Source organism: Oryza sativa, chromosome 2 (assembly GCF_034140825.1).
Source record: "Oryza sativa Japonica Group chromosome 2, ASM3414082v1".
Taxonomy (NCBI): Eukaryota; Viridiplantae; Streptophyta; class Magnoliopsida; order Poales; family Poaceae; genus Oryza; species Oryza sativa.
Window position 1 is genome coordinate 6454587 of NC_089036.1, and position 26605 is coordinate 6481191.

The 26605-nt window shown below is 41.0% G+C and overlaps 2 protein-coding genes and 1 long non-coding RNA gene across 5 annotated transcripts; 2 read left to right on the plus strand and 1 right to left on the minus strand.

Moving 5' to 3' along the window:
- Nucleotides 1–1730: 1730 nt before the first annotated feature.
- Nucleotides 1731–10139, minus strand: LOC4328718 (uncharacterized). 2 transcript variants are annotated; one of them, XM_015770995.2, is made up of 13 exons: nt 8969–10139; nt 8688–8868; nt 7859–7971; nt 7622–7726; nt 7118–7187; nt 6592–6647; nt 5280–5330; nt 4956–5060; nt 4807–4851; nt 4615–4726; nt 3919–4112; nt 3309–3395; nt 1731–2449 (listed from the first exon to the last, which is right to left on the minus strand). In XM_015770995.2, exons 1-13 carry the CDS (start codon nt 9938–9940, stop codon nt 2279–2281), a joined length of 2262 nt encoding a protein of 753 aa, XP_015626481.1. In that variant the 5' UTR covers nt 9941–10139; the 3' UTR covers nt 1731–2278. The 2 variants fall into 2 exon arrangements, with proteins under 2 accessions (XP_015626481.1, XP_015626480.1); XM_015770994.2 differs by having other exon boundaries at nt 3919–4121.
- A 1400-nt stretch (nt 10140–11539) lies between these two features.
- Nucleotides 11540–13709, plus strand: LOC4328719 (uncharacterized). Its single transcript, XR_001543023.3, has 3 exons — nt 11540–12628; nt 12712–12913; nt 13048–13709. It is a non-coding gene; the product is annotated as an uncharacterized lncRNA (long non-coding RNA).
- A 1991-nt stretch (nt 13710–15700) lies between these two features.
- On the plus strand, nt 15701–21635 carry LOC4328720 (histone deacetylase 2-like). 2 transcript variants are annotated; one of them, XM_015772257.3, is made up of 7 exons: nt 15701–16391; nt 17356–17796; nt 18555–18785; nt 18902–18993; nt 19075–19135; nt 21061–21138; nt 21286–21635. In XM_015772257.3, exons 1-7 carry the CDS (start codon nt 15837–15839, stop codon nt 21355–21357), a joined length of 1530 nt encoding a protein of 509 aa, XP_015627743.1. In that variant the 5' UTR covers nt 15701–15836; the 3' UTR covers nt 21358–21635. The 2 variants fall into 2 exon arrangements, with proteins under 2 accessions (XP_015627743.1, XP_015627744.1); XM_015772258.3 differs by having other exon boundaries at nt 19078–19135.
- The last annotated feature ends 4970 nt before the right edge of the window (nt 21636–26605 follow it).

The window sequence follows — 26605 nt, forward strand, 5'->3', positions numbered from 1 at the left end:
CACAATTTCTAGCGCAAATCAATAACTTTGTAGCCCATATTTTTGGCTGACAGGTAGACGTAGAGTCATAGACTAAGGCTGGGTTCGGAACCCCTCCTCCCCGACATGCACAACGAAGTACGTATTATTGGATGGTTAATTAAGTATTAATTTTTTTTTTGAAAAATGGAATAATTTGATTTTTTTTAAAATAACTTTCATATAGAATTTTTTTTGCTAAAAAACACACCGTTTAGCAGTTTGTAAAGCGTGCACGCAGAAAACGAGAGAGATGAGTTGGGAAAAGTGGGATAAGAACTCAGCCTAAGGCTGTGTTCGCTGCTACCTCTTCACAACTCCTCTCCCTCGTTTTCCGCACGCACGCTTTTCAAACCGTTAAACTGTGCGTCTTTTGCAAAAAAAATTTCTACACGAAAGTTGCTTAAAAAATCATATTGATCTATTTTTGAAAAAAAAAAAGCTACTTATCACTTTCCTTTTCTCTCTCCCTCCCCCCTCTCTCTTCCCCTCTTTTCTCTCGAGACACCCATAGGCCAGCCATGCCACGCCCTCCACCATCAGCCTGATAGTCTTATCGGACATGACCGTGCCACTTGTCGTGTTGAAGGCACCCTACATGAGGTAGAGCGCTGGGGGGATGGCCCGTTGAGACAGCGGCGCTGCTGAGTCGCGATAGGATGCGCAAGGAACACATCCATATTTGTCATCGTTGCCGTGATCCATGCACCTCGGAGACGCGGCTAGTGGGAGGATGGGGGTGGTCAAAGAAGAGGAGTGCTATGCGAGGGCGAGGCGGGCGGCGGTGTAGAGGAGTAGGAGTGGGTGGTGGCCGCCACCGCCGTAGCCATGGCGGCGAGGAGATATGTGTAAACGGTCGTTAAGTACTATTATAATAAATAAATAGAGAATTAACATTTCTTACACATATATCAATAATAAATAATATAGTTGTACTAAATTTGAAGAGCTAACATGGATATAGAGATTATACACCAAAGTAAAACAAAAATGAAGCCGTCATGCACACCTCCGATGAATCACGTACGAGACCGTGATGGTTAGACCAATCGACTATTCCTACCATCAGAAAGTCATGAACCAAAATCAAATTAAATTTCTGTACATAGTATATGCATGTCAGTGTAATGCCTTGTTTAGTTGACAAAATTTTTTGTCCCTGCGTGTCATGTCAGATATACGAACACACGTTTTAAGTATTAAACGCAGTCTAATAATAAAACAAATTATAAATTCCGCCAGAAAACTACGAGACAAATTTATTATGCCTAATTAATCCGTCATTAGTAAATGTTTTTATTGTCGCACCACATTGTCAAATCATGGCGCAATTAGGGCTTAAAAGATTTGTCTCATAATTTACACACAGTTTGTGCAATTGGTTTTTTTCGTCTACATTTAACACTTTATATATGTGACTTTATATATGTGTTCAAATATTCAATATGACAGTGAAAAATTTTGTTTTGAGAACTAAACCGGGCCCGACAGATATGCATAGTTGAAATTGGAGATCGATTTAGACAGCGAACGCGGAGTGAGTTGAATGCAAGATATATAGAAATGCGAGACGCGACTGGAGTTTATGGAAGACACAGCAGGAGACTTCACTTCCAATGTTTGAAATGGTACACTTTATTGCCTAAGGCCCTGTTTAGTTCCCAAAACAATAACTTTTCACCCATCACATCAAATGTTTAGACACACATATATAGAGTATTGAATGGTACACTTTATACTCAAACTGAAAATCAACAGTACTGAAATTTCAGACAGGTATATATGGCTCTTCCTACCATGTGCCTTGTATTTATAGACATCAGGCTGCAGTCATAATAAGTAAAGACTACATGATAAGAACACTACTACAAATATAGTACTACTCTGGAAAACCTCTATATTAAATAACAAGAATTGAGCATTTCTGATAGTGCTACATTCTATGGGGGCGCTTTTTAACTAGCAGCCTCTGGGTATTGGGACAGCTTACAGATACAACAGTGCCACAAATCTGCATTCCCCGTTACCTTCTGTTTGTGACCAAAGGGGTACACATGGACAAGGCACAAGGCCGGAACAAGGGCTCTCCGTGAACTGTGTGAATGGGGAAATTGGGAAAAAGGAGCCAGGCAGCAGCAGTACATTCCGAGCCGCAGAATTGCAACGAAGCAAAACTGATTCCGAAGCAAAACTGATGGCCAAACCATGCCTAGAGTATCCTGACCATCGAGAGAGGCCATTGGAGGCTTCTTGTCGAGGATCACTCGCCATCTCCGTTGCCAAAAACTCCGACGCGCTGCCTCCTCTTATCGAAAACTGCCCTGAAGGATTCACCTTCGTCACGAAGTTGTTCGCTGAATCGCTTCTTTGTATCGGTGTTGATTACCCCCTTTGCCTGCTTGGAATTATCTTCAGCCAAGGGGTTGGAAACCTGCAAGCAATGGGAAAATAAATTGAACTGCCCAACTGTCAAGGGAGGGGCTTCCTGCATGCATTATCTATGGGTCTTCCTGTACCATGTGGCTAAAGCAGGAAAAACAACCATCTAATAAACCTTTCAGAATCCTAACCAAATATGAGCATGAGGATCTTCTAACTTGCAAACTAAGAAAGATGAGTCTGAGGCTATGTTCGAATTAGATGTTAGGGCTTGTGCAGCATAAAAAACGAGACAAGTCATTAGGATATGTTTAGTTAAGTATTAAATATTATAAAATTGAAAAATATATTTATTTACAGAAACTTTTGCACAAATCACACCATTTAGCAGTTTCAAAAGCGTGCCCTCTATAAGCAAGTGCCAGTGCCCAGTAGACGAAAAGAATTTGCTTAAGCCTTGTTATTTACTAGCATGGGTTCTACTTCTACAGCAGCTTCAACCGCGCACAAAAAGGCCTCTGCTACATCATCTATGCTTACAGGTTTTTAAGAGCCAACGTGCTGCCCCAAGCCCTCAACTGTAAGCACTGACAAGAATCAATTTTCATAACATTAGCACTTGGAGAATGAATGTAATTTTTTTATTGAGTATGCAGATGAAGAAGTTTCTAAAGTTAAAAGTGTTAAAATCAAAGCATATAATTGTTTTCTCTACATCGCAGAGCCTTTTAGAACATTGTCTGATCCATTATTAATGACTCTCATGACCCACGTTTTCTGCAAGAACTAGGATAAGATGGCAAAGAGATACAAGGATAGAGGATCAAGTTATGAAACTACGTAGGGCATGCAGAAAGATTAAAGACTGCGAAAGTACCAAACTTTAGTAATAAGTCAATTAGACCACTGACCAAATTGTACCCTGATCCGGGTCCTATGATTAATGAAGAAGTGAGTCTTCTTTTAGCTGCACCAATAGAAAAACCACCCTTTTCTAGCTGCAAGGAAAGAACAGAAAATATGGGAGGCTAGTTAAATGATGCATACCAATAAGAAGTTGCAGAAGGACAATAAGGGCATCACTTGTCCTCTTCTTTTTATAAGTATCATCAAATATGTGTTTGTAATACTAAGTGAGCAATCAAATACGATTAGTTATGTACTCCATCCCATAAAAATTGTATTTCTACTAATGCAGGACCAAGCAAATTAATTACATCAAAATATATTTCCTTGTAATATCCATTCCTTCCATCACATCTCTAACTTGTTGTTTCAACTCTCAACATTCCTTTTAATTAAGTTTATATATGGAATGTGTGTATGTATTGTGTTCATTAAATAAGGTTATTGTGGTCATTTGTCTATCCTACTAATCTGTCCTTAATTCCCTAGAAATACAAGGTAGTTGTTTAATAGTGATTGGTTTATTGCAATGACAGAAATATAGGCCGCTAATATTTGATATTAACAAAATGCAAGAAAACAATGCATTTTTTCCCTTGAAGCAAAAAGGCATACCCGATCTCCCCAGGTAACTGTTTTTCGATGCGTGCTGTAGGTTTGAGCCAATCCAGAAAGAGCATGCGTACTTCCTTCTGCATGGTCAGACTTCTCGGTATCCTCATCAAAATCTTTTGACCATTTACTCTGTCCTAGCTCTTTGTAGCCATCCAGGTCGTCTTCTTCTGACGAGTCCCACTTCTTCCCTGCTCCTGAGATGTCTAAACAGAATTTTACAGGTCTGACTTAACATGTCCTTAATACTTTCACTAAGAATCCGTTATAGTGTTTCTTATAATTTTAATGCTTAAGGATAACTTCCAAATCAAACTAACAGTCTGCTACTGCTGATGCATGCACTACAATATCAGAACAGTGGGTCCACATTCATGGTACAGTGAATAGTACAAGTTTACTATTATTGATATTCACAATGGCAGGGTGTCTGTTGCACTTATTTAACCATCTATTTCAAACCCACAGTGCTTGTTTTGCAGGGGATTTGATCTCTCCACATTTCATCAGTATTGCCAAATAAGTATTTGGTTGTATTATAAGTACTAACTAACACAACAGAACAAGAAAAAGGCTTTCTACATTTATGTGTAAAGTAACTTACAGTATTTCCTCATAGTTTTGAAGGTTTAAATGTTACAATAAATTGTGGCAAAGGAATGCCAACACTAATCACTGAAGAATAATAGGAATCTGTACCTTGATCATGTCCATTATCTAGTGATTCAGACACAGCCTTCTGTGTGTTTTCAGCTTCAGTACTAGTTGCTGTGTTACTGGCCCCATCAGTGTCTTCTGTCTCCATATCCACCTATTTGAAGTACAATAGATTTTGAGCACATAGATCTCTTTAAGTGACTGGTAGGGTAGGGATATACTGATATGGGATACCTCTTGAATGGAATGCTCGCGTAGATTGTCATCGTTGAATAATGACTAAAAATATTAATACAAAACATGAAAAACACGATTAATCATGTATCTAATAGCATGTCTTAAGTCTTAACCGCCAATCATATGAATACTATCAGAAAACATACATGGATGTCTAGTCGAAGATATAGTGGTGGAGCCTCTTCCCAGTCTGCTGCCATCTTGTTCACATCATCTACTGTAAACCCATGCACATTCCTAGCAGCACAGCCCTGTTGTTCACAAGATATCACATCATCTACTGTAAACCCATGTACTTACTGGAACTGAAATACATTCTCAGATGTTTATAATATATGGTGTAAATATTGGTAATATAACTAATGGGAGTGCAAACAAGATTTTTTACAGCCTGATACATATATGAATCAAATAAATTCAATATGATTTTCCCAGGACTGCCTAGATAGCTTATAGTTAAGAAAACTTACTGTTGGATCCTTGTATGGTGCCTCCAGCAGGTACACTTCATAGCCTGATTTCTACAAAAGGAATAGAACAGTGAACTTACTTTCAAATGACTACCAACAAGATAAAATGATTCAGAGAATAAAATTCCAAAGAACAAGGTATAGGAACAGAGTGCCTCCTGAAATGGCAAGGTATAATCCAACAAAATTTGCACAGATTAGTCTAGAAGTTACAATCATATGAAACGGTCACTTGTCATATGGGCATATCATCTAAATTCTAAGAAGTCAATAGTGCCATTAAAGTGGAAGTCAAAGATGCTTTGGACCAACTGAAGCATCAAGAACCACACGGATACACAAATACCGAATTCATTTTAGCAACTCGACAGTTGATTCAGGGCATGTAAAACAAGCAGATAACCAAAAACCCTTGAAAATAAACGAGCAAAAGGTTTATATTATTGGGCAAACCATGTAATATTGAAAGAAAGCACATATATGCAGTTAATTGCATACAGAAACCAGAAATACAGCTAGCGATAAGTCTGCACTAAGAAACAACCAAATAACCCCTCTGGTGTATAGGTACATTCAATTGCAGCAAAGAAGGGAGAGAAGGGTCCAATAAACTGGACTGCCTTAGTGTCTTAGTGGTAATAAATGCACAGTGCTATTAATTAAGGCTTTGGGACGCGAATTCTTGTAGGAATTATCAATTCCAGCAGGAATAAAGAAAAAAATGGTTTCCAAACAGGGCATTAATTTATGACAGTTACTTAATGCTATGCCTCTCATACTATCCACTACACATATGTCAAGGGGGTGCTAGCAGGATAACTATAATATTCCCTCCTTTTCAAAATATAAGGCATGTTTTGTTTCGTTAGGACAAGGCTGTGACCCACAATTGCTCTATTAGGATATTATTTATGTGATACAGAAGCATAATCATAATTAAGTGCTTTTGAATACGAATCTAACAAATTCAATTTCGTGTCACAAAAATTATATCCTAATAGAGTAATTGTTGGTCAAAGTCTTGTGCTAGCAAAAAAAATATACCTTATATTTTGAAACAAAGGGAGTAGTATTAAGAGACCATTAATAAAAAAGGAAAGAGAAAATAGAAGATTCGTAGTGTATCCAAGATAAGTTAATAGTGTTTTCCAGCCTTATAATTTGCACTAAAGTATGCTTTTCAAGTGCAGGCCACCTCTTGTTCTAAGGGGAGAAAAAGCAGAACCCCTCTTAAGGATTCAAAACCTTAACAAAAAGCTCCAACAAGCAATGTAAATTCTCACAGTTGACGCAACAGAGACTGAGAGTTTACCTTCGCACTTGCCCAAAATTGAGCAAAATCAGCTACCCGCAGATTGCGGTCATCCACTAAAAACGGGCAGGGATACCAGCAATAAACAAGTCAGTTACCACAAATCCAGCATCAGCCATTGCTAAGAATGAAGGCATCACCCGGTACAATGCCATTGTAGGCCTGTTGCTTAATTGAATGTTTCAAACAGTACAAAACATAAACCACTAGTACAAATGGATGTCCTGTCATCCTCCCAATGTCTAGGAACCCATTGCCTATGTCCTAATCCCAGAAAATGGCCACCAAACATTGAACTTAATAAGACAAAGATCCAATCATGAAGAAAAGCCAATAGATTGAAATAATATGATGTCAATGAATATATGATAAAGTTTGCATAGGGCTTTTTCCGTACTCAATGAAATTTATGATAAATAATGAGGCAGAACATAATCATAACCACCAAAGTAATTACCACCACCATGAATTAAATCATTAAATCATTAATTCATCCTAAAGCAACAATATTTAAAATAACTCATACCAATCACAAATGTAAAATTCCCTTCATCAAGGGTCTTCTTAAATGCGTTCAACATGCTTGATCTGTACGTCTGTCCAATAAAGAAGAAATTTAGCAAAATTACTACATCAAATGATAAATAGTGAAATACATGAAAAAAACAATTACTCATGCTGCAATTATCGAAAATGTGAATGATGGACAATACTCCCATGTACAGTATACAGATTCCACAACAGAAACACATCTATGTGGGTTATGAAGTATACTGCAGTCTGGGAGATCATATCCTTTCAACATCAAAATGCCCAGTGCTGCAACTTCTAGGCGATGTGCTCTGATATTGTTATTTAAAGTAAACCTGGGGAATGTGACATTTCTAAAGGTTTACATTAGTTCTAATGAGTAAAGACTAATTTTTCAGGCAAATGAAACAGTTTGCCATAACATAGCTCCAATAATTGGCAATAGCATTCATAATAAATGAGATAAAGGAATGAAGTCAAACAAAAACTATTTCATCACCTCCTCCATCTCAGGCTCATAACAGTACTCGATCACTTTCTTGGTCAGCTGCTTTCTTCCTTTGGATGTACTAGAAGATTTTGACCCTTCATTGTCTTCAACTTTCTAAGAGCATTAAACCAAGTTACAAGACAGAATACCCATCAAATAAAACAGAAATGTAATAAGCAATTCTGAGTATAGTGTGACAAATTAGTGTACAGGGTTCATGATAGGTTCTGCTATTCTTCAACTGACCTTCTCAACCTCAATCATGAAATAGTCATCCATCGAATGAATTCTAGGTGCATTTCCACCATTCTCAACTTCAAGGTCACGCAATGCCTTTGCAAGATAGCTCTTTCCACTACCTATAAATTGTAACAGTGGTAACACAGATATATATATGAATAAATTCCCAGAGTAAAAAATATTGACAGTCTTGCAGACTATTAAATCATGATCATAATGCTTGCGTGCAATAAGAGGAAAAAAAGTTATGTATCAAAATCAGATAAAAAAATGTTACGAGCACTCTGGACAGTAGACAATGTCTACAATCTTCATGGTCCAATTTGACCACAAGTTTCTGATCGTCTACTATGATATGCTTGTAAAATGTTACAAGAATAATAGCACTATGAAAGTATTTCAACCATTGGTTTATTATTGATGTTATTTTAGTAGTTTGATCAATATAAATGCCTCTATTAAGATCATGATTGAAGTCAGATGAAGCAGTGTGCATTTCTAGAAACAACATATATTTATGAATGGAAGAGTAGTAAAAGAGCTTATCATGTGTATTGTTTTGTGAACTGAAAAAATAGGCATTTGATAAGTATAAAAGAAACATCAGCAACTCCCAGGTGTTATATGCAGAGAAGGTCAGATCAATCTCAACAAACAACAGGTACAGTAAAGCTACCACACAAAAGATGAACGCTTTTTGAGGCATAGTATAACAAAATTAGTCTAACCAAGCGCTGTGGCCACTGGCTAGCATACAAAACTGTCAACAGTGTCGGCAATGTTCTTTGGAATGCTTAATCAGCCATATGGGACATAAAAGTGGTTGTGAGAAAACCTGGCAGCCCACGGAGGATGATAACAATATGATCAGGCCGTGACCCACGAAGTGGCTGCTTGAACAAGTCACAGGCACTAATTACACTGATTTTAGCATTGTTGATGGAATGCTGAGCTTGGGTTTGCCTTCCACCTCCTAAATGTTGCTCTAAGTGTGGTTGATATGCCAAACCTGGTACCTGAAACATTCGTACAACAACAAGTACTGCTTTCTGAGTGCCCGGGAAAGTATTGAATCATAACCAGTGAACACAAGTTCACAGAGAGAAGAAGATAAACCTCATTGTGGATAGGTCCATTGTAACGATTTGCATTAGGCATCAGGTGAGCTTGATGCAAAGTATGAGAACTAGGTGGGCGCGCAGTTGCGGCTGGAGAACCGGAATGAATAGGAAACAAAGATGATTTCACAGCCTGCAAAGGTGGCTTGGCATGGTAATCTGAGGAAGACGGTACAGGAGGCTCCAGTGGTGGTGGTGGTGGTGGAACATCCGCCTCAGGATGCCAACCGTGGGAATCATAACGGCTTCTCGCCTCAGGGTATCGAGCCGGTGGAGGGAGCGGCGGCGCAACAGGCGATTCCGAGCGTTGGAAGCGATTGTAGCGGTGATCATGGTTGAAATACCCCTCCTGAGGTCCTCCAGGCACAAAACTTGAACCTAAGGCGGCAAGCCTTTCATGCGCAGGTGGAAACCTCCCGGCGTGCTCGTAATCGGGAAAACTGCCTTCATGCGCATAGGGATTGTCATAATTTGGAGGAGGAGGATAGCCTCTCCCTCCTCCATAGCCGAACCGATCAGGAGGTGGGTACGGTTCGCCGTGCAACATCCCAGGCGGCGGCGGAAACGGAGGGCGGCCGTGATCCCGGATCAAGCCGAGCAGCCGGTCGCCCTCCACGGGAACCATCCCCGGCGGCGGCGGCGGGGGCAGCGGGGGAGGCATCCCGTCGCCGTACGGATCGCCCACGCGCATCCGCTTGTGGGGGGCCTCCATGTCGAGGACCTCGTAGGGGTGCGGCCCCGGGGGGGCCCACATCGGCGGCGGAGGGTGGAAGGGGACGTGATACTCCGGCGGGGGAGGAGGAGGAGGAGGAGGGTGGAAGGGGGCGTGGTACTCCGGCGGAGGAGGGGGCGGAGGCGGGTGGAGATCGTAGGGGAAGGGGTGGGGCGGAGGCGGGCAGAAGGGGAAGTGCGGCGCGGCGCAGACCGGGCAGAGCTCGTCGCCGGCGGGGAACCGCCATGGATGGTCCATGGGGGAGATGGTGGCGGTGGTGGTGGCCGAATGGGGTTAGGGATCTAGGGTTTTGGGGGAGGAGGAAGGATCAGGGAGCTTCGAGAAGATTCGAGAAGCTTCCTTCCTGGGCTTGGGGTCCGCGGGGGTGGACGGCTGCGGCGCCGCCCGCCTCGTCTGGGTAGCCAGAAAAAGCCTATGGAACCAGAAGGGCTATATTGGAAATTGACGTCGTGCGGTGCCATGGTTATTCCGTTTTGGTTGTTTTGCACGTATAACCCTCCCAGGTTCTTAATTTGTAAAAGAGGGCTGCTCGAGAGGACAAGCCCTTGTGAAATGATACCGTGAAAACAAAGAAGTTGTTCAATAGTACTGGTAGAAAATGTACGAGCATAGACATCAATTGCGATGTTTTAGGTGTGCAATGTGTGAAAATGTTACTGTAGGAGACAACGATTTCATATTGATTGGCTATAGCTGTTGTGGCTAGTATAATTGTGCTACCGCCTGCCGCCAACATATGAACAATCTAAAGAAGAAAAAGTCGTAATAGCGTTGTAACGTTCAAAATTAGTTCTTTTTGCCGAAGTATCTTTGCTACTATGATGCAATGCTTATATTTTTGAGGAAACCCACTTAGAATTCATGGTTTTTTACTTGTTTAAGCTAGTTTGAATTAGTATATTCTGTAATATTCTACAAAATTTGAGCGAAAGCAATATATTTGGACAAATTGTGATGATTTGATGAAGATCACATTCTAAAACAAACAATCAAATATACATGGTTGTTTTGTTAATATTATAAATTCTAGTGTTACCAAACAAATTTCAATACTTCCTCTGTACCGTAAAGCATGACGTTTTAAGGTTTATTACCCAGATTAATGTCTACTAAAAATGACCAATTTACCCTCATTAATTCAATTTAGCTCTGATGTGCATGCACTCTAGAAGGCCCCACAGAATAATAGATATTGCAGTTAAATAGTAAACGAAGCACACCTTGACTACCACGTGGGATTTGCATAAACACATTAGAGCCATGGCCATAAAAATTACACATGAGAAAACAACCATTACCATAGTTTAAACATTTGAATTAGCCTATGTAGTATGTGCTTTGGTGCCTAGGAATGCCCGTCTATTTCTGAAAGTGGGCCACTTCTTTGATTATGGCCAGGACGATATTTTTCCTGGGACATTAGTTGGACGGGCCGGGGGAACGTCCAAACTTTTGGGATAACATACTTTCTCCGTCCCATAATATAAGTGACTTTGAGGTTTTGCTTGCACTGTTTGATCACTCGTCTTATTCAAAAATTTTAGAATTATTATTTATTTTTTTTGACTTACTTTATTACCCAAAGTATTTTAAGCACAACTTTTCGTTTTTTATATTTGCATAAATTTTTTGAATAAGACGAGCGGTCAAACACTACGAGCAAAAACTCAAAATCCCTTATATTATGGGACGGAGGGAGTAGTAACAATATTCAACTTGCTTCAAATCAAATACTCCTCTTATACTTATATGTAAATTGAATATATTCACTGACAAGATGCAAAAGTATCTAGTATATGAAATTTATAACTTCTGCAGCCCCATAACTGCAAATTTATCTCCCCGTTCGAAGTTCCCACGCGAACCGTTGCCGTGCCGCCGCCGCCGCCATTGACGCCATGGGAGCAGCATCTCCGCGAGCTCGCTCGCGTTTCCAATGGCAGACGCCCCGCGGCCACCATCGCCTCCTCCTCGTGGAAAGAAATCATCAGAGCTCGTCTCCGACAAGAAACCCTCACCGCCTACTCCTCCAGCCTCCGTCCCGCCTTCACCTAACCCTGCTTGCTCAAGGCCTTCACCTAGTCGAGCTCCGGCCCGGGACGAAGCCTCCACGATCCAGGTCCACGCCCGCCTCGCCAATTCGGGCTTTCTCCTCCTGCGCCTACGCTACGAGCTGGCGCCGAACTCGCGAGCTCCTCCGCCTCGGGGTCGCGCGCAGGGTGTTCGACGAAATGCCGAAGCGGACCGTCGCCCGCTTCAACGCCCTCTTCGCTGGGCTCGCGCAGCGCGGGGAAGCTGATGAGGCGAGGCGCGAGTCTTAAGCCCCTCCGGGAAGAAGGGTTGCCAGCCACCGAGCTCTGTCATGGCTGCCTGCCTTACTTATGCGGTGGTCAAGCACGGGGAGCAGTTGCATTGGCTTGGCTTGTTTGAATTGCTAGCGTTACAATGCGATGGATTCTGGGTTATTGAGGAATGATGAGCACACCATGCCCTTGGATACTGTTGGAGAAATGATATTTGGGTTCAGTGAAGAACCTAATGGGAATGATTTCGCTGGTGTTCTCAGCATGCACAAGTTTGTCAGCATTGTCACTTGGTAAACACCTGTTGTCATGTATGCAAGGTGCAGTTAGTGCTTATCGGCTTTTATCAGCCGTGGAGGAACAAAGCTTGGTGTCTTGGAATACCATGATCTCGGGTTTTCTGGCACACAGGGTTGTTCATGATAAACAGAAGGTTTCAAGCCTGAGTGCCGGACAGTTTTACATGGAACCTGATGATTAATGGGTCTGCAGACTGTGCACACCACGGGAGATTGTCCAGGTCTTTTCATCTTTTAGTAAGATGCAAATGGAGGGTTTTTCTTTTCCTCGAGAAACTGGCAGGAGATCTGCCTTGATTTATATTAAGAAGAATATCAACTGAGTAGGTTCAAATTACGTGTCCTGATACAAGAACCGAAAGAAAACAACTGTTAGGATCTAATTGATGTACATAAATTTCTGCAGGTTAATTCTCGTCGGCAGAGATTGGCAACTCCATCTGTGTGATGTTCTGAATTGCCATGAAGGCGATTTGCAGTTGTCTTTCTGTTGCTGCTGAAAGATTCTTCTGTTCCTCTCCAGCCAAATATTCTGAAAAAAAACAATGACAAGTGTGCCGAATGCTTGTTCAGCCTTATCAATTTTTTCGGCAATGCTGGGAGTTCAAGTATGATGTTTTCCAAACAACAGCAATTGACATGTTTGTTGCTAATCATTTACTTTCTTCTACCTAGTTTGATCATTAATGGATAATTTTTTTATATATTTATTGGTTTACATTTCTTTGTATTTTCTTGGCAGGAAAGTTGTTTCCAGGTTGCAACACTCAAGAGTAGGAATGTGCATGAAAGCCTGGTCATTGCGGGGTGACATTTGATTTGAATTTGCACCATCCTTATTCCCTCGCAAGTAAAGATGGTGCCATGGTACCAAACATTACAGTTCCACAATATCAAGAACCTGATATTAGGTTGATATGCTGCGTACCTGTGTTAAACTCTCGTAGTGACCTTGTGCCATCTCAGCAGAATTAGTTTTGAGCTTGCATTTTGCCGCAAAGCCATGATCAAGATTGACCCTGTGGTCGACACGTGTCAAGTGGTGGGAGCAAAGAACCACATGCACTGTGGAGGCCTAGAGGTTCGCACTGTGAGTGCCGCTTTAGGCATCACTGAGAATGCAAGCTGGAGATGGAGAAGTTAAAATCAAATTTGTCATCTTTTGCGAGCTGATGGTCCCTTGTATCAGTGGAGGATGAGCCCACTGGTTTTGCTGGGAATGTTCTTTTTGCAGAATATTTTAGTCTGCGCCGTAGCGTGTGATCTGCTGAGTAGAATATACTGCTTGTACTACTTTTCTTAGCCACAGTAATGATAGAACTGTAAGGATTTGGTGGATTTACCTGTAGAATTTCATAGTAATCGACAAATGATATAATCGGTAATTAAATGGCCTTCAAAATCGATAGTGTTGTCTATTGTCGCATATAACATTATAAAATGTACGTTTTATAATGTACAAGATGAGTGTACTGTATCTTTTACACGCCAGCCATCGGTGCTAACTCATTTTGATCTGTGAACTTAAGGCAAACGAATACTCGTAAACCTTTTCTATATAAGATTAAACCTAGAATAAGGTTAACAAAAATTGTAGTTAGTTATGCTGCAACTTTAGCATGATATTTTAGTTAATGCAACCATCTTTACATGGTTTTTTTTATATAGAATTGTAACTTAAAACGCAACGTTTTGCCCGTGACAGGTATGGCATATTCGTCAAACTTTATCATGGAATTGTAACCTTGGAACGTTGGGTCAAGCTTCAACACACATATGACATACTCACGGTTTCACGCAGACATAGAGTAGCTGTGTTCTTTTGTTGGTGTTGGTAACTAATCCCTTGCTTTTGTTGGTGTTAGGAACTAATCTCTGATCTCTGGTGCATGTAAAACGGAGTTATTAAACACATGACTAATTGCGTATTAGCTATTTTTAAAAAATAGATTAATATAAGTTTTTAAAGCAACATTCGTGTGTGTATGTGTGTGTCTATATATATATATATATATATATATATATATATATATATATATATATATATATATATATATATATATATATATATATATATATATATATATATATATATATATATATATATATATATATATATATATATATATATATATATATATATATATATATATATATATATATATATATATATATATATATATATATATATATATATATATATATATATATATATATATATTAAAAAAACACACCGTTCGGCGGTTGTTTGAGAAGCGTCTGCATGAAAAAGGAGAAATGTGAGGTGGGAAATGAGGGGAGGAACACAACCTTAGGCCATATTTAGTTCCTACACAAGAATTTTTAACCCTGTCACATCGAACGTTTAAACACCTGCATGAAGTATTAAATATAGGCTAAAAAATAACTAATTGCACAGATTGCGACTACTTTGCAAAACGAATCTTTTAAGCCTAATTGCTCAATGATTTGACAACACGGTGCTACAGTAAACATGTGCTAATGACAGATTAATTAAGCTTAATAAATTTGTCCCGCGGTTTACTGACGGATACTGTAATTAGTTTTTTTTATTAGTTCCCGAACACCCCATGCGACACCCTATATACCCGATGTGACACGCCAAAACTTTACACCACTGGATCTAAACACCCCCTTAGTCTAAATCTACCTATCAGCCAAAAACATGGGCTACAAAGTTGTTGATTTGTGCTAGAAATTGTGTGATTTATTGTAGTGTGTAGAAATTTATAGTTGTAAAATATCTCTTGAATGCCAATACCATCATGATCGCCGTATATACCTTGCGGAATATCAAAGAAAAAAAATAAAGCTATGTGAGCCACCCCTGCAGAAACAAAAAGGAAACTACCTAAGAAATTAAAGCTCCATCGTTTGTTTTTCAACTTATGCCACAACCAAAATTCGAATAACACTTAGAGTTGATTTTTTCTGCATTATAGTTATATTTTAGAAATGATTTTACTAAGAACACATATATAAAAAAATTATATCATTTTAGACTTATGATTAACTTTAGACTAAATTATATTAGCCTTGACCCTGATAATTCATGGAATATCTAGGGCCCCACTGAATTGATCGTGAGCTGATTGCAAGTTAAAACAATCTATCAACGATTTAAAAAATAATTTATGAGTAAATTTTTTATACACGTGTTCTAAAAAACTTAAAACAAATATAAAAAGAAAAATTGCATTGAAAATATCATAAAATTACCTTTAAATTTAAATTTTAAATTTTAATGATCGGTGATTTTGTGCAGGGAAAACGACGAGGCGCCGAGAGGCGAGAGCCCATTGTTTGACACAGCCGTCTCCTCTCCATCTCTCCGCCCCCTGTATATAAACCCCCCCTTCCCCTCCTCGCCCATCGCGGCATCGCTCGCCTCCTCTGCTTCGCTTCCTTCTCCAGCAAGCACCCGACCACAACACACACGCGAGCTCCTCGACCTCGAGAGAGAGAGAAAACCCAACCCCGAATTCGGCGGCGGAGGCGGAGGCAGCGGCGATGGACCCCTCGTCGGCGGGCGCCGGCGGCAACTCGCTGGCGTCGGCGTCGTGCGGCGACGCGCAGAAGCGGCGGGTGTGCTACTTCTACGATCCGGAGGTGGGCAACTACTACTACGGGCAGGGTCACCCGATGAAGCCCCACCGCGTGAGGATGACCCACGCGCTGCTCGCCCACTACGGCCTCCTCGCCCCGGCCAAGATGCAGGTGCTCCGCCCGCTCCCCGCCCGCGACCGCGACCTCTGCCGCTTCCACTCCGACGACTACGTCGCCTTCCTCCGCGCCGTCACCCCGGAGACCCAGTTCGACCAGATCCGCTCCCTCCGCCGCTTCAACGTCGGCGAGGACTGCCCCGTCTTCGACGGCCTCTACGCCTACTGCCAGACCTACGCGGGGGCCTCCGTCGGCGCCGCCGTCAAGCTCAACCACGGCACCCACGACATCGCCATCAACTGGTCCGGCGGGTTGCACCACGCCAAGAAGTCCGAGGCCTCCGGCTTCTGCTACGTCAACGACATCGTCCTCGCCATCCTCGAGCTCCTCAAGCTCCATGAGGTGACGTCATCCTATTCCGCTCGTACTTGTGTTTGTTCGTTTTTTTTTTTGGGTTCGTTTAATGTTTCGAATAGATTAGGAGTAGTACTATTTGGATGGGTGGTTTGTTTAATTTTTCGAATAGATAGATTACTTGATGTGTAAGTTGGGTGGGTCAATGAAGACGGAAGCAAAAATCATCTTGACTTCTTTCTCTTCAGTTGCTCTGATTTTGTCGTGTACAGTTCGATCGATCTTCCGCTAAATTTTGATCGGTAGGAAATATTAATCATGTGTAAGTGTAAATGAAATGGCTATCTGTAGACAGAAATTGGATTAACTTTTTGCTCAACTTAATCTCATATATATTCGTTACGCGATTACACATTGTCTGAATAGTATGTCATATTGGCACGTGCAGAATTATGTATTAACAAATTTATTCAGATTTTTGTTTTCCTGGATAAAAGCTCATGTACGTTGATGAATCATGCTGAATGTATGTATGTATTTCTAGTTGATATAATGATGTTCCAAAGAGAGAGAATGATATGACGACGAACTTGCTGCGTTTGTTATTAAATTTGCCCATGATGTACACTGTTAAAGCTATGTACTCCCTCCGTCCAAAAAAAAAAAGTGAATCTAGGACTGGATGTGATATATTATAGTACAATGTCTAGATTCGTTGTACTAGGATGTGTCACATCCAGTACTAGGTTGGTTTTTTATGGGACGATGGAGTACGACGTACACAATTAGAATGTTCATTGGACGGTTCATGATAAGAGATTGATTTGATTGAAACGTATTCAGAACAAGAGGTGATTAATCAGACAGATCTGAAGAATGTATGTTGCGTAAAGACAATCCTAGATTATCATGAACAGTTGAAAGTTTGAAAACAGATCAGATGTTTTTTCCCCTATTTGGTCTAGTTGTCTTCTTGTGCTAAACCACTAATATGCTGTCTTCATATTTACAGCGAGTTCTGTATATTGATATTGATATCCATCATGGAGATGGAGTTGAGGAGGCATTCTACACAACAAACAGGGTTATGACAGTCTCATTTCACAAGTTTGGGGATTATTTCCCGGGAACAGGGGACATCCGCGATATTGGGTATTCAGAAGGGAAGTATTACTGCCTGAATGTCCCGCTGGATGATGGAATTGATGATGACAGCTACCAGTCCATCTTCAAGCCGATCATCAGCAAAGTCATGGAGATGTATCGTCCTGGTGCAGTCGTGCTTCAGTGCGGCGCTGATTCGTTGTCCGGTGATAGGTTGGGCTGTTTCAATCTCTCAGGCAAAGGTCATGCTGAATGTGTTAAGTTCATGAGGTCTTTCAATGTTCCGTTGCTTCTTCTTGGTGGTGGTGGATATACCATAAGAAATGTTGCACGCTGCTGGTGTTACGAGGTATCTATACTTTCCCCCGTTTTTTTTTCCTTATGCCTTTAACAAACAATTAATTAATTCTATTAATTATGGATGACAAAGCAAAGCCATGAGCTCGGTAATGTGTTAGAACCTAATTTGCTTTTGTGTTTCCACTTTGTTCCTTGCTCAGCATCAAGAACTTGTCTTCTAGTAGTTGGTACCTACTGCCTGGCTTTGTTTATTGATCCATGTTGCTGTAATTTTACAATCACCAAACTAAGATTTTGGTTTGTACTGAGCAGATGACTGAAATGCACAGAACACCTATCTCCCATTTACATGTAATGCTTAATGTATTTATTTTCTACTCTGTTTCATTCAAATGCATTAATTTGTGAGAACTTGTGCAGTAACAAATCATCCGGTGTTTCTCAAAGCATTAAAGTGTGGTTATTTTTAAACAGATAAGTATCAGGCAAGGCACTGCTAGCTAACTGTTAACCCTTGCAAAATCATATGCTTCAGGCCACCACCTGTTCCTCAGTTGTTAGCTTTCATCAGAGATGTCTTTAATAAATTAGCAACCCAAAATCTGGTCTCTTTGGACCTTGCAAGCCTGGTTTCGTTGCCTTTTGTGAATTTATAAATCTGAACACACAACAGGCTAAACATGGCGAACAAGTGTGAATGGCTGCACTTATGCTTGCTTGAGTAAATTATCTCTTATATCAGGAACACCTGTTGCTACAGCTATGGTTTTATCCTCTGACTGTTTATTTGGTTTTTTATTTGGCCAGACAGGAGTTGCACTTGGTGAAGAGCTACGGGAGAAGTTGCCTTATAACGAGTATTATGAATATTTTGGTCCAGAATACAGTCTTTACGTTGCAGCAAGTAACATGGAGAACAGAAATACAAACAAGCAATTGGAGGAAATAAAATGCAACATTCTGGACAATCTCTCAAAACTTCAACATGCTCCTAGTGTCCAATTTGAAGAGCGAATTCCTGAAACAAAGCTACCTGAGGTGAGTCTCCAGGCTTCCTAATATTATAAGCATGAAAAAAAAAGATGTCTTGGAAGTGATAACTCAAGGGCTGACTGAATGTATTCGTGTCCTGTACATATGTGCTCATTATTCAGCCAGATGAAGATCAAGATGATCCAGATGAAAGGCACGACCCTGACTCTGATATGCTGTTGGATGATCACAAACCTATGGGACACTCAGCAAGGTATCTATTTTTCCTTTTTCTAAAAGCTGTATTAAATTTTGTTTAATTCTGTGCCCTGCCTCATGTTATATTTTCATTTAGAAGCCTTATTCACAACATCGGAGTTAAGAGAGAAATTACTGAAACAGAGACCAAAGATCAGGTACCTTTTCCTCAGTTCATTCCAATGAGCGGTGCTGTCCTTTCTCATTCATAAATTTCAACACACGACGTCCACCATTTTATTTTGAGATGTCTCCTTTTTAGCTAAATCCTTAGAACTAACAGTATACTTACTCCATTCTTTTATTAACATGTGCCCTTTTGTTTAAGGGGCTATTGCTTATTTGACCCCTTTTTGAATCCTAACTACCAATTTGACCCTACTTTTTAGAGTTTACTTATTTGACCCTCCTTTTCAGAAACGAAGCTCCCGTCTGACCCTGTTTCCATTAGTCCGTTAAGTTTTAATTTAAAACAAAAAAAAAGAAATACAACTAATATTCATAATACCCAGAATACCGTTAGAAAACCCTATGCATCCACCAAACCCTATCCACATTTCTCTCCTTGCGGCGACGGCGGCGACTTGCGGCGAGACGGCGAGCCGGTGCCGCCACCCCCTCAGATCGGCGCCGCCCTGGTGACGACGACGATGAGCCGGCACCGGCCCTAGTGACGACGACGATGAGCTGGCACCGGCCCTAGTGACGATGACGACGACGAGGAGTGGCGGCGGCGGCTCATCGACGACGAAGAGCCGAAGCCGGCGCCCTGCTGACGAGGACGAGGACGACGACGAAGAGCCGGAGCCGGCGCCGCCACCCCCTCAGATCTGGCGCCACCGCCGCTGCGTCCTCCCTCCTTCCGCACGCTTGCGCCAGCGCCGGCCCCCTCCCCCGCCTCCTCCCTCCTTCCGGGCGCTTGCGCCGCTGCCGCCGTCGCCACCTCCTCCCTCCTTCCGCTCGCCTGCGCCGCCGTCGTTCCTCCCTCCCTCCACGAGCCAGGACGGCCGCTCGCCCCCTCCGTGCGCCCCCGCCGCAACTCACCCCCTCCGTCAGCCGCCGCTGCCTCCCTCCGCCCCCTCTCCCTCAGCCCCCTCAAAGCGCCGCCGCCGCCGGCCCATCAGTCGCCGCCCCGTGGAGGAGAGGAGAAGAGAAGAGAAGAGAGAAGAGAGGAGAGGAGAAGAAGGAACTGCGGGTGGGTCCCACATGTAATAGAGTCAAATGAGTAAGGACAAAAGAGACATTTTGTGCTTCAGTTAACACCGTTAGATGCCCTTAACAGAACAGGGTCATACGGGAGCTTCGTTTTTGAAAAGGAGGGTCAAATAAGCAAACTTTAAAAAGTAGGGTCAAATTGGTAGTTAGGGCTCAAAACGGGGTCAAATAAGCAATTGTCCCGTTTAAAGAAGGTGGCATTCCCCTTTTGGGTTTATTTATATACTTGCTCCGTTTCATATTATAAGTCGTTTGACTTTTTTCCTAGTCAATTTTTTTTAGTTTGTCCAAATTTATAAAAAAATATATTAGTATTTTCAGCATAAAACAAACATGTTATCAAAATGTATTCAGTGTAAGATTTAATAAAACTAGTATGGTATTTTAGATTTTGCTATTTTTTTCTATAAATTTGGTCAAACTTAGTTAAGTTTGATTAGGAAAAAGGTTAAATGACTTATAATATGAAAGTATGGAACGTAGGGAGTAACAATGAGGTTTTCTTTATAGAATTCTGTTCTTGCTGGCTTGCTGCTATATGTGAATTATAATCTTATCCATATCGGTGCTAGAAACATAGTGAAATTCTCTTGTGCTGTTGAGTTGTGGAGGAAGACTGGTGTGCTGATGAAAACATGTGCTCATCATGTATTGACATTTTCATCTAAATGAAATTTAAGGCCGCATTGGTTGTACCTTTTTTTATCTCACAGGATTTTTTTTTGGGTTGTGCATAATCTCATCCAGATTATTTAGAATCTACCTTGCATTTATGCGAAACGAGCCCTTTGAAATTCTTGCAGCACGGACTTGCATCTTTGTGTGATCTTTTGTTGAACTAACACTTTCTGATTTACACATTCTGCAGCATGGTAAGAGATTAACAACTGAACATAAAGTACCAGAACCGATGGCAGACGATCTTGGTTCCTCCAAGCAAGTTCCTGTAAGTCGTCGTCTTCTCTATCCATCTGCAAATCCATAGCACAAACTCTGCATTGCATAATGCCTATATGGATATAGAATTATCCAACACCATGGTTTAATCTGCTCTAACAAATCTTTTCATCTTCACATTGCTTATCAACGATAGACTGCGGATGCAAATTCGATGGCCATCAACGCGCCAGGCAACGCCAAGAATGAACCGGGAAGCTCACTATGAACTAACCCACTTCAGGCCACCAGCTCTTATGCCACGGATTCCTGCATGCTATTAGTTACTTACTCCGAGGTGTTGTATGACTGTTTCTTCTGTAGGAGTTTACAAATTACAACTGTTTCTTTTGTTGAAGAATTCCAAAGTGTCCAGGCAATACTGGACGTGGAGACATTAGTCTGATCAATGTACTGCAGAGTACAGAACATGTAACATGAACCAAGTTACAGTGTATAGTCTTTTAGACTGTTAGATGGAACTTTCAGGCGAAATGCCTGTGCCTACTTGTGTGTGCTCTCTGTTGGTTGTTTTTCGTTAAAATATTTTGTTCCGGTTTATCATGTACTTCCTACGTTTTTATGTATGAGTTGTTTTAAAGAGACAAATAAATCTATTTTTTAATTTATAATAGTTAATACTTAATTAATTATGTGCTAGTAAATTTTCTCGTTTTGCGTGCGCTGAAAATATCATTTTATACTATTGAATAGAACGGAGCTTTAGATTGTGTCAATTTGATTGAATATAGTCAACTATTTAGAAGCATAATCAGTGGAGACGGAGGTGCGGTTCAGAGATTACTGTTAAACCAACCAATTAATGGGGTTCAGAGTTAGATCTACACTTGCAATGATGAGAAAGGGAATTGCTTCTATATTATTAATGTAGACTCTGATAATCTAGAGAGAATGAATGACTTCTATATGATTAATGTTGACTCGGATAATCTATCTAGAAGATGGGGACTTCAGCAGTATAATAAGTGCAGGTTCAGCGATGGAAAAACAATATATATACAAAAAAAGGTTCAGCGATGGTGAAGCAAAATAAAGATATTCCGATCGAGTAGAAGAACTAGATGGTAACTAAAATTACTTTTGATGTGGTCATGAGAGCATATGTAAGATTTTACTTGTATTATGCATGCACCAGGGACCAAGATTCATACTGATAAAGGAAACTATCCCTTTAGAAAATATATTATATAAATTATTTTTTGCGGGGAAATATATTCATATTATTGATAAACGAAACTGTTAGGAAACGATAACCGAACAAACGATAAAAAACAATAGATCAATCACAGAAGACACGAGATTTAACGTGGAAAACCCTCTCAAAACAGGAGAGAAAAAAACCACGGGCGCCAACCAGCAAAATATCTTCACTATATCTAAGGTGAGGTTACATCGCCGCACGGCGACTTACAAGAGGTATATATATAGTGGAACCTTAAAAGGGATGACGATCCATATCGCTCCGCTACGGCAGAAGCTGGCCTTTATTAAGTGCAAATGAATTTGGATCACAACTCAACAAACTCCACCTTGAGACAAATTCCTTCTTGTAGCATGAATCAATCCTTCACCCTGAACACAACAAAGACAAAAAACACTTTCGGCGCCAAATAGCCTCTCGGGCTAAACCACTATACCAACTAAGCTTGAGCAAAGCTCAAACTTAGCAACAGGAACATGCTTTGTCATTATATCAGCAGGATTATCATGAGTACTTATCTTGCATACCTTTAGCTTACCTTGCGCGACTACATCACGAACATAATGGTACTTGATATCAATGTGCTTTGTCCTCTCATGAAACATCTGATCTTTGGTGAGGCATATAGCACTTTGACTATCACAAAACAAGTTAATGCAAGAATCAACTCCACAAAGCTCAGCAAACAATCCTTTCAACCAAACTGATTCTTTACATGCTTCAGCAATAGCCATGTATTCTGCTTCAGTGGTAGACTAGGCAACAACAGGCTGCAATGTTGCCTTCCAACTCACAGCACAACTACTAATGGTAAACACATAACCTGTGAGTGACCTTCTCTTATCCAAATCTGCAGCAAAATCAGAATCCACATATCCAACAAGCCCCTTATCAGTCCTGCCAAACTTCAAGCAAGCATCAGCTGTACCTCTGAGCCTGAAAATCCACTGAACAGCTTTCCAGTGTTCTTTACTAGGATTCGCCATGTATCTACTAACCAAACTCATAGCATGAGATAAATCTGGACGGGAACAAACCATGGCATAAATCAAAGAACCAACAGCACTAGAATATGGAACTCTAGACATGTATTATACATCCTCATCAGTACTAGCACATTGTAAAGCTGATAATTTAAAATGAGGTGCAATAGGAGTACTAACAGGCTTTGCATCATGCATGTTAAAACGCTGAAGAACCTTCTTAATGTAGCTTTGCTGACTAATAAATAACAAACCAGAATTTCTGTCTCTAGTGATTTCCATACCTAGAATTTTCTTAGCAGCACCAAGATCCTTCATATCAAACTCACTACTCAACTGTTTCTTCAATGTAGTGATTTGTTCCTTGCTCTTGGCAGCAATCGGCATATCATCAACATATAACAGCAAGTATATAGGTGATCCATTAACAAATTTAATATACACACAGCTATCAAATTCAGATCTCTTAAAGCCATGTAACAACATAAATGAATCAAACCTTTCATACCATTGACGAGGAGACTGTTTCAAACCATACAAAGATCTTTTCAACTTGCAAACATAATCTTCCTTACCAGGTACTATGAACCCTTCTGGCTGGTCCATGTATATCTCCTCCTCAAGCTCTCCATGTAAAAATGCTGTCTTCACATCTAACTGCTCAAGCTCAAGATCATGCATAGCAACAATACTGAAGAATGTGCGAATTGAACTATGCTTTACAACTGGAGAGAACACATCATTATAATCAACACCAGCAATTTGACTGAAACCTTTTGCTACTAACCTTGCCTTAAACCTCGGAGGCTCGCTAGGAGATAAACCCTCCTTTCTCTTGAAGATCCATTTACAACGAACATGCTTCTTCTATTTTGGCAAGTGCACAAGCTCCCATGTGCCATTCTTCTCAAGAGACTGCATCTCCTCCTGCATAGCTGAGATCCACTTCTCACAGTCTCCAGTAACAACAGCTTCAGTGTATGTGGCTGGCTCAAGAGTATTCTCCACCTGTTCAGCACAACTAAAAGCATAATAAACCATATCACATTCCTCAATAAGACGGACTGGAGCTCCACAACTCCTCTTTGTTCTGCGATGGGCAATAGGTTCATCTTGTGGCTGCAAAACAGGAGGTGAGTGTTGAACAGTATCATTAACATCATTACCAACAATTTCAGTTTCCTGATCATCCACGTGCTCCACCTGCACGCTAACATATTGCTACTCCTCATCTGAACCACCTGGTATGACATCTGTGGGCAAGCTGTCATTAAACATAACAGATTCATTGAAAACAACACTCCTGCTCATGAAGGTCTTGTTAGTTTCAGGATTCCATAACTTATATCCTTTTACTCCTGAACCATAACCAAGAAATAGACACTTAATAGCTCTAGGCTCTAATTTTCCATTATCAACATGAGCATAAGCAGTGCATCCAAAAATTCTCAACTGTGAATAATCAGCAGGCTTACCAGACCATACCTCAATGGGCATACCAGACCATACCTCAATGGGAGTTTTCTTATTAAGTGGGATAGAAGGCGACCTGTTGATCAAGTAGCAGGCGGTGTTAGCAGCCTCTGCCCAAAAACGCTTGTTCATGCGAGCCTTGGAGATGATGGTTCTGTTCATGCGCTCAGCTACACCATTCTGCTGTGGAGTGTACGGGATGGTGTGATGCCTAACGATGCCTTCCTTCCTGCAGTAATCATCAAAAGCATCCGAACAAAATTCACCACCATTGTCAGTGCGAAGTACTTTTACCTCCTTTTCAGTTTGCCTTTCTATCATAACTTTCCACTCCTTAAAAGCAGCAAATGTATCATCTTTATGTTTCAGGAAATAAGGCCACACTTTTCTAGAGTAATCATCAATAATGGTAAGCATATAATGAGCACCACCAAGAGAGGGCTTACGAGAAGGCCCCCACAAATCAGCATGTACATAATCAAGTATACCTTTGGTGCGATGAACTGAGGTATTGAATTTTACCCTCTTGTGCTTACCAAAAACACAGTACTCACAGAACTTCATGTTACCCTGAGTGCAGCCATCCAGCAGGTTCCTCTTCATCAATTCTGCCATACCAAGTTCACTCATATGTCCAAGACGCATATGCCACAGGTTAGTCTTACTAGGTTCATCTTTAGAAACAACAGCAGCGGTAACAGAACCATGTAATGTACTTCCTCTAAGGACATATAAGTTTGCAGAATTCATATCACCAATCATGTAAACAAGAGAACCTTTCGATACCTTTACAACTCCACCTGAACCGGAGTATTTGTATCCTTCTGCATCAAGTGTGCTGAGAGAGATGAGATTTCTCGCCATCCCTGGTATGTGTCTCACATCTTTCAGCGTACGTGTCATGCCATCATGAGTCTTGATCTGAACGGAGCCAATGCCCACGATCTCACGTGGGTTATCATCTCCCATGCGCACAACATCTCCATTCTGCACAGACTTGTAAGAACTAAACCAATCTCTGTTAATGCAGATATGAAACGAACATGCAGTATCAAGTATCCATTCATCATGACTAGCAACACAACCAGCAAAAACAACAAGACAATCTCCTGAATCAGAGTTTTCAGCACTAGTAACAACAGAGGCCTTACCATCAGATTTCCTTTTCTCCTTATTCTGCAGCTTCCAACATTCTTCAATGAAGTGATTTTTCTTTTTGCAATACTTACAGAACTTTTTACCTCTGGATTTAGAACGGCCTCTACTCTGACTCTTGTCACGATCATTGCTGACGTTGTAGGTTTTCTGCTCAGATCTGCCTCTGACCTGCAATGCTTCGCCCTTAGAGGACGACGCATCAGACTAAACCATACCTTTCATCTTCTCCCTGTTTTGGAGCGCCTCATAAACTTCCGCTAGGGTTAGTTCATCACGGCTTAAAAGTATGGTGTCACGAAAATTTGCATATGAACTAGGCAGTGAGCATAACAGTAAAAGACCTAAATCTTCATCATCAAACTGTACCTCCATCGACACTAGGTCGGCAACGATCTCCTTGAAGACCACAGAACCACTCTCCTGCAACTTGTGCGAGAACAACTTCATCTTGATATGCATCTTACTGGTTAGATCTTTAGACATGTAGATCGATTCCAGTTTGAGCCAAAGTTCTGCAACAGTCTTTTCCTGCAACACTTCTTACAAAATATCATTAGATATATGAAGTTGGATCAGCGACAGAGCCTTACGATCTTTCCGCTTCTCCTCAGCGGTCCATTCAGTCGATTTCTTCTTCCCGA

Bases quoted from the DNA above. Each gene is read 5' to 3' on its own strand.
- LOC4328718 (XM_015770994.2), bottom strand. From the start codon at position 9,940: ATGGACCATCCATGGCGGTTCCCCGCCGGCGACGAGCTCTGCCCGGTC. The intron at 7,972-8,687 runs GTTTTCTCACAA...TACAATTTATAG, and splicing joins CATCCTCCGTGGGCTGCCAG to GTAGTGGAAAGAGCTATCTT. The intron at 4,122-4,614 runs GTACAGATTCCT...AATTCTGTTTAG, and splicing joins AGATAATGGACATGATCAAG to ACATCTCAGGAGCAGGGAAG.
- LOC4328720 (XM_015772257.3), top strand. From the start codon at position 15,837: ATGGACCCCTCGTCGGCGGGCGCCGGCGGCAACTCGCTGGCGTCGGCG. The intron at 16,392-17,355 runs GTGACGTCATCC...TCATATTTACAG, and splicing joins AGCTCCTCAAGCTCCATGAG to CGAGTTCTGTATATTGATAT. The intron at 18,786-18,901 runs GTGAGTCTCCAG...CTCATTATTCAG, and splicing joins CTGAAACAAAGCTACCTGAG to CCAGATGAAGATCAAGATGA.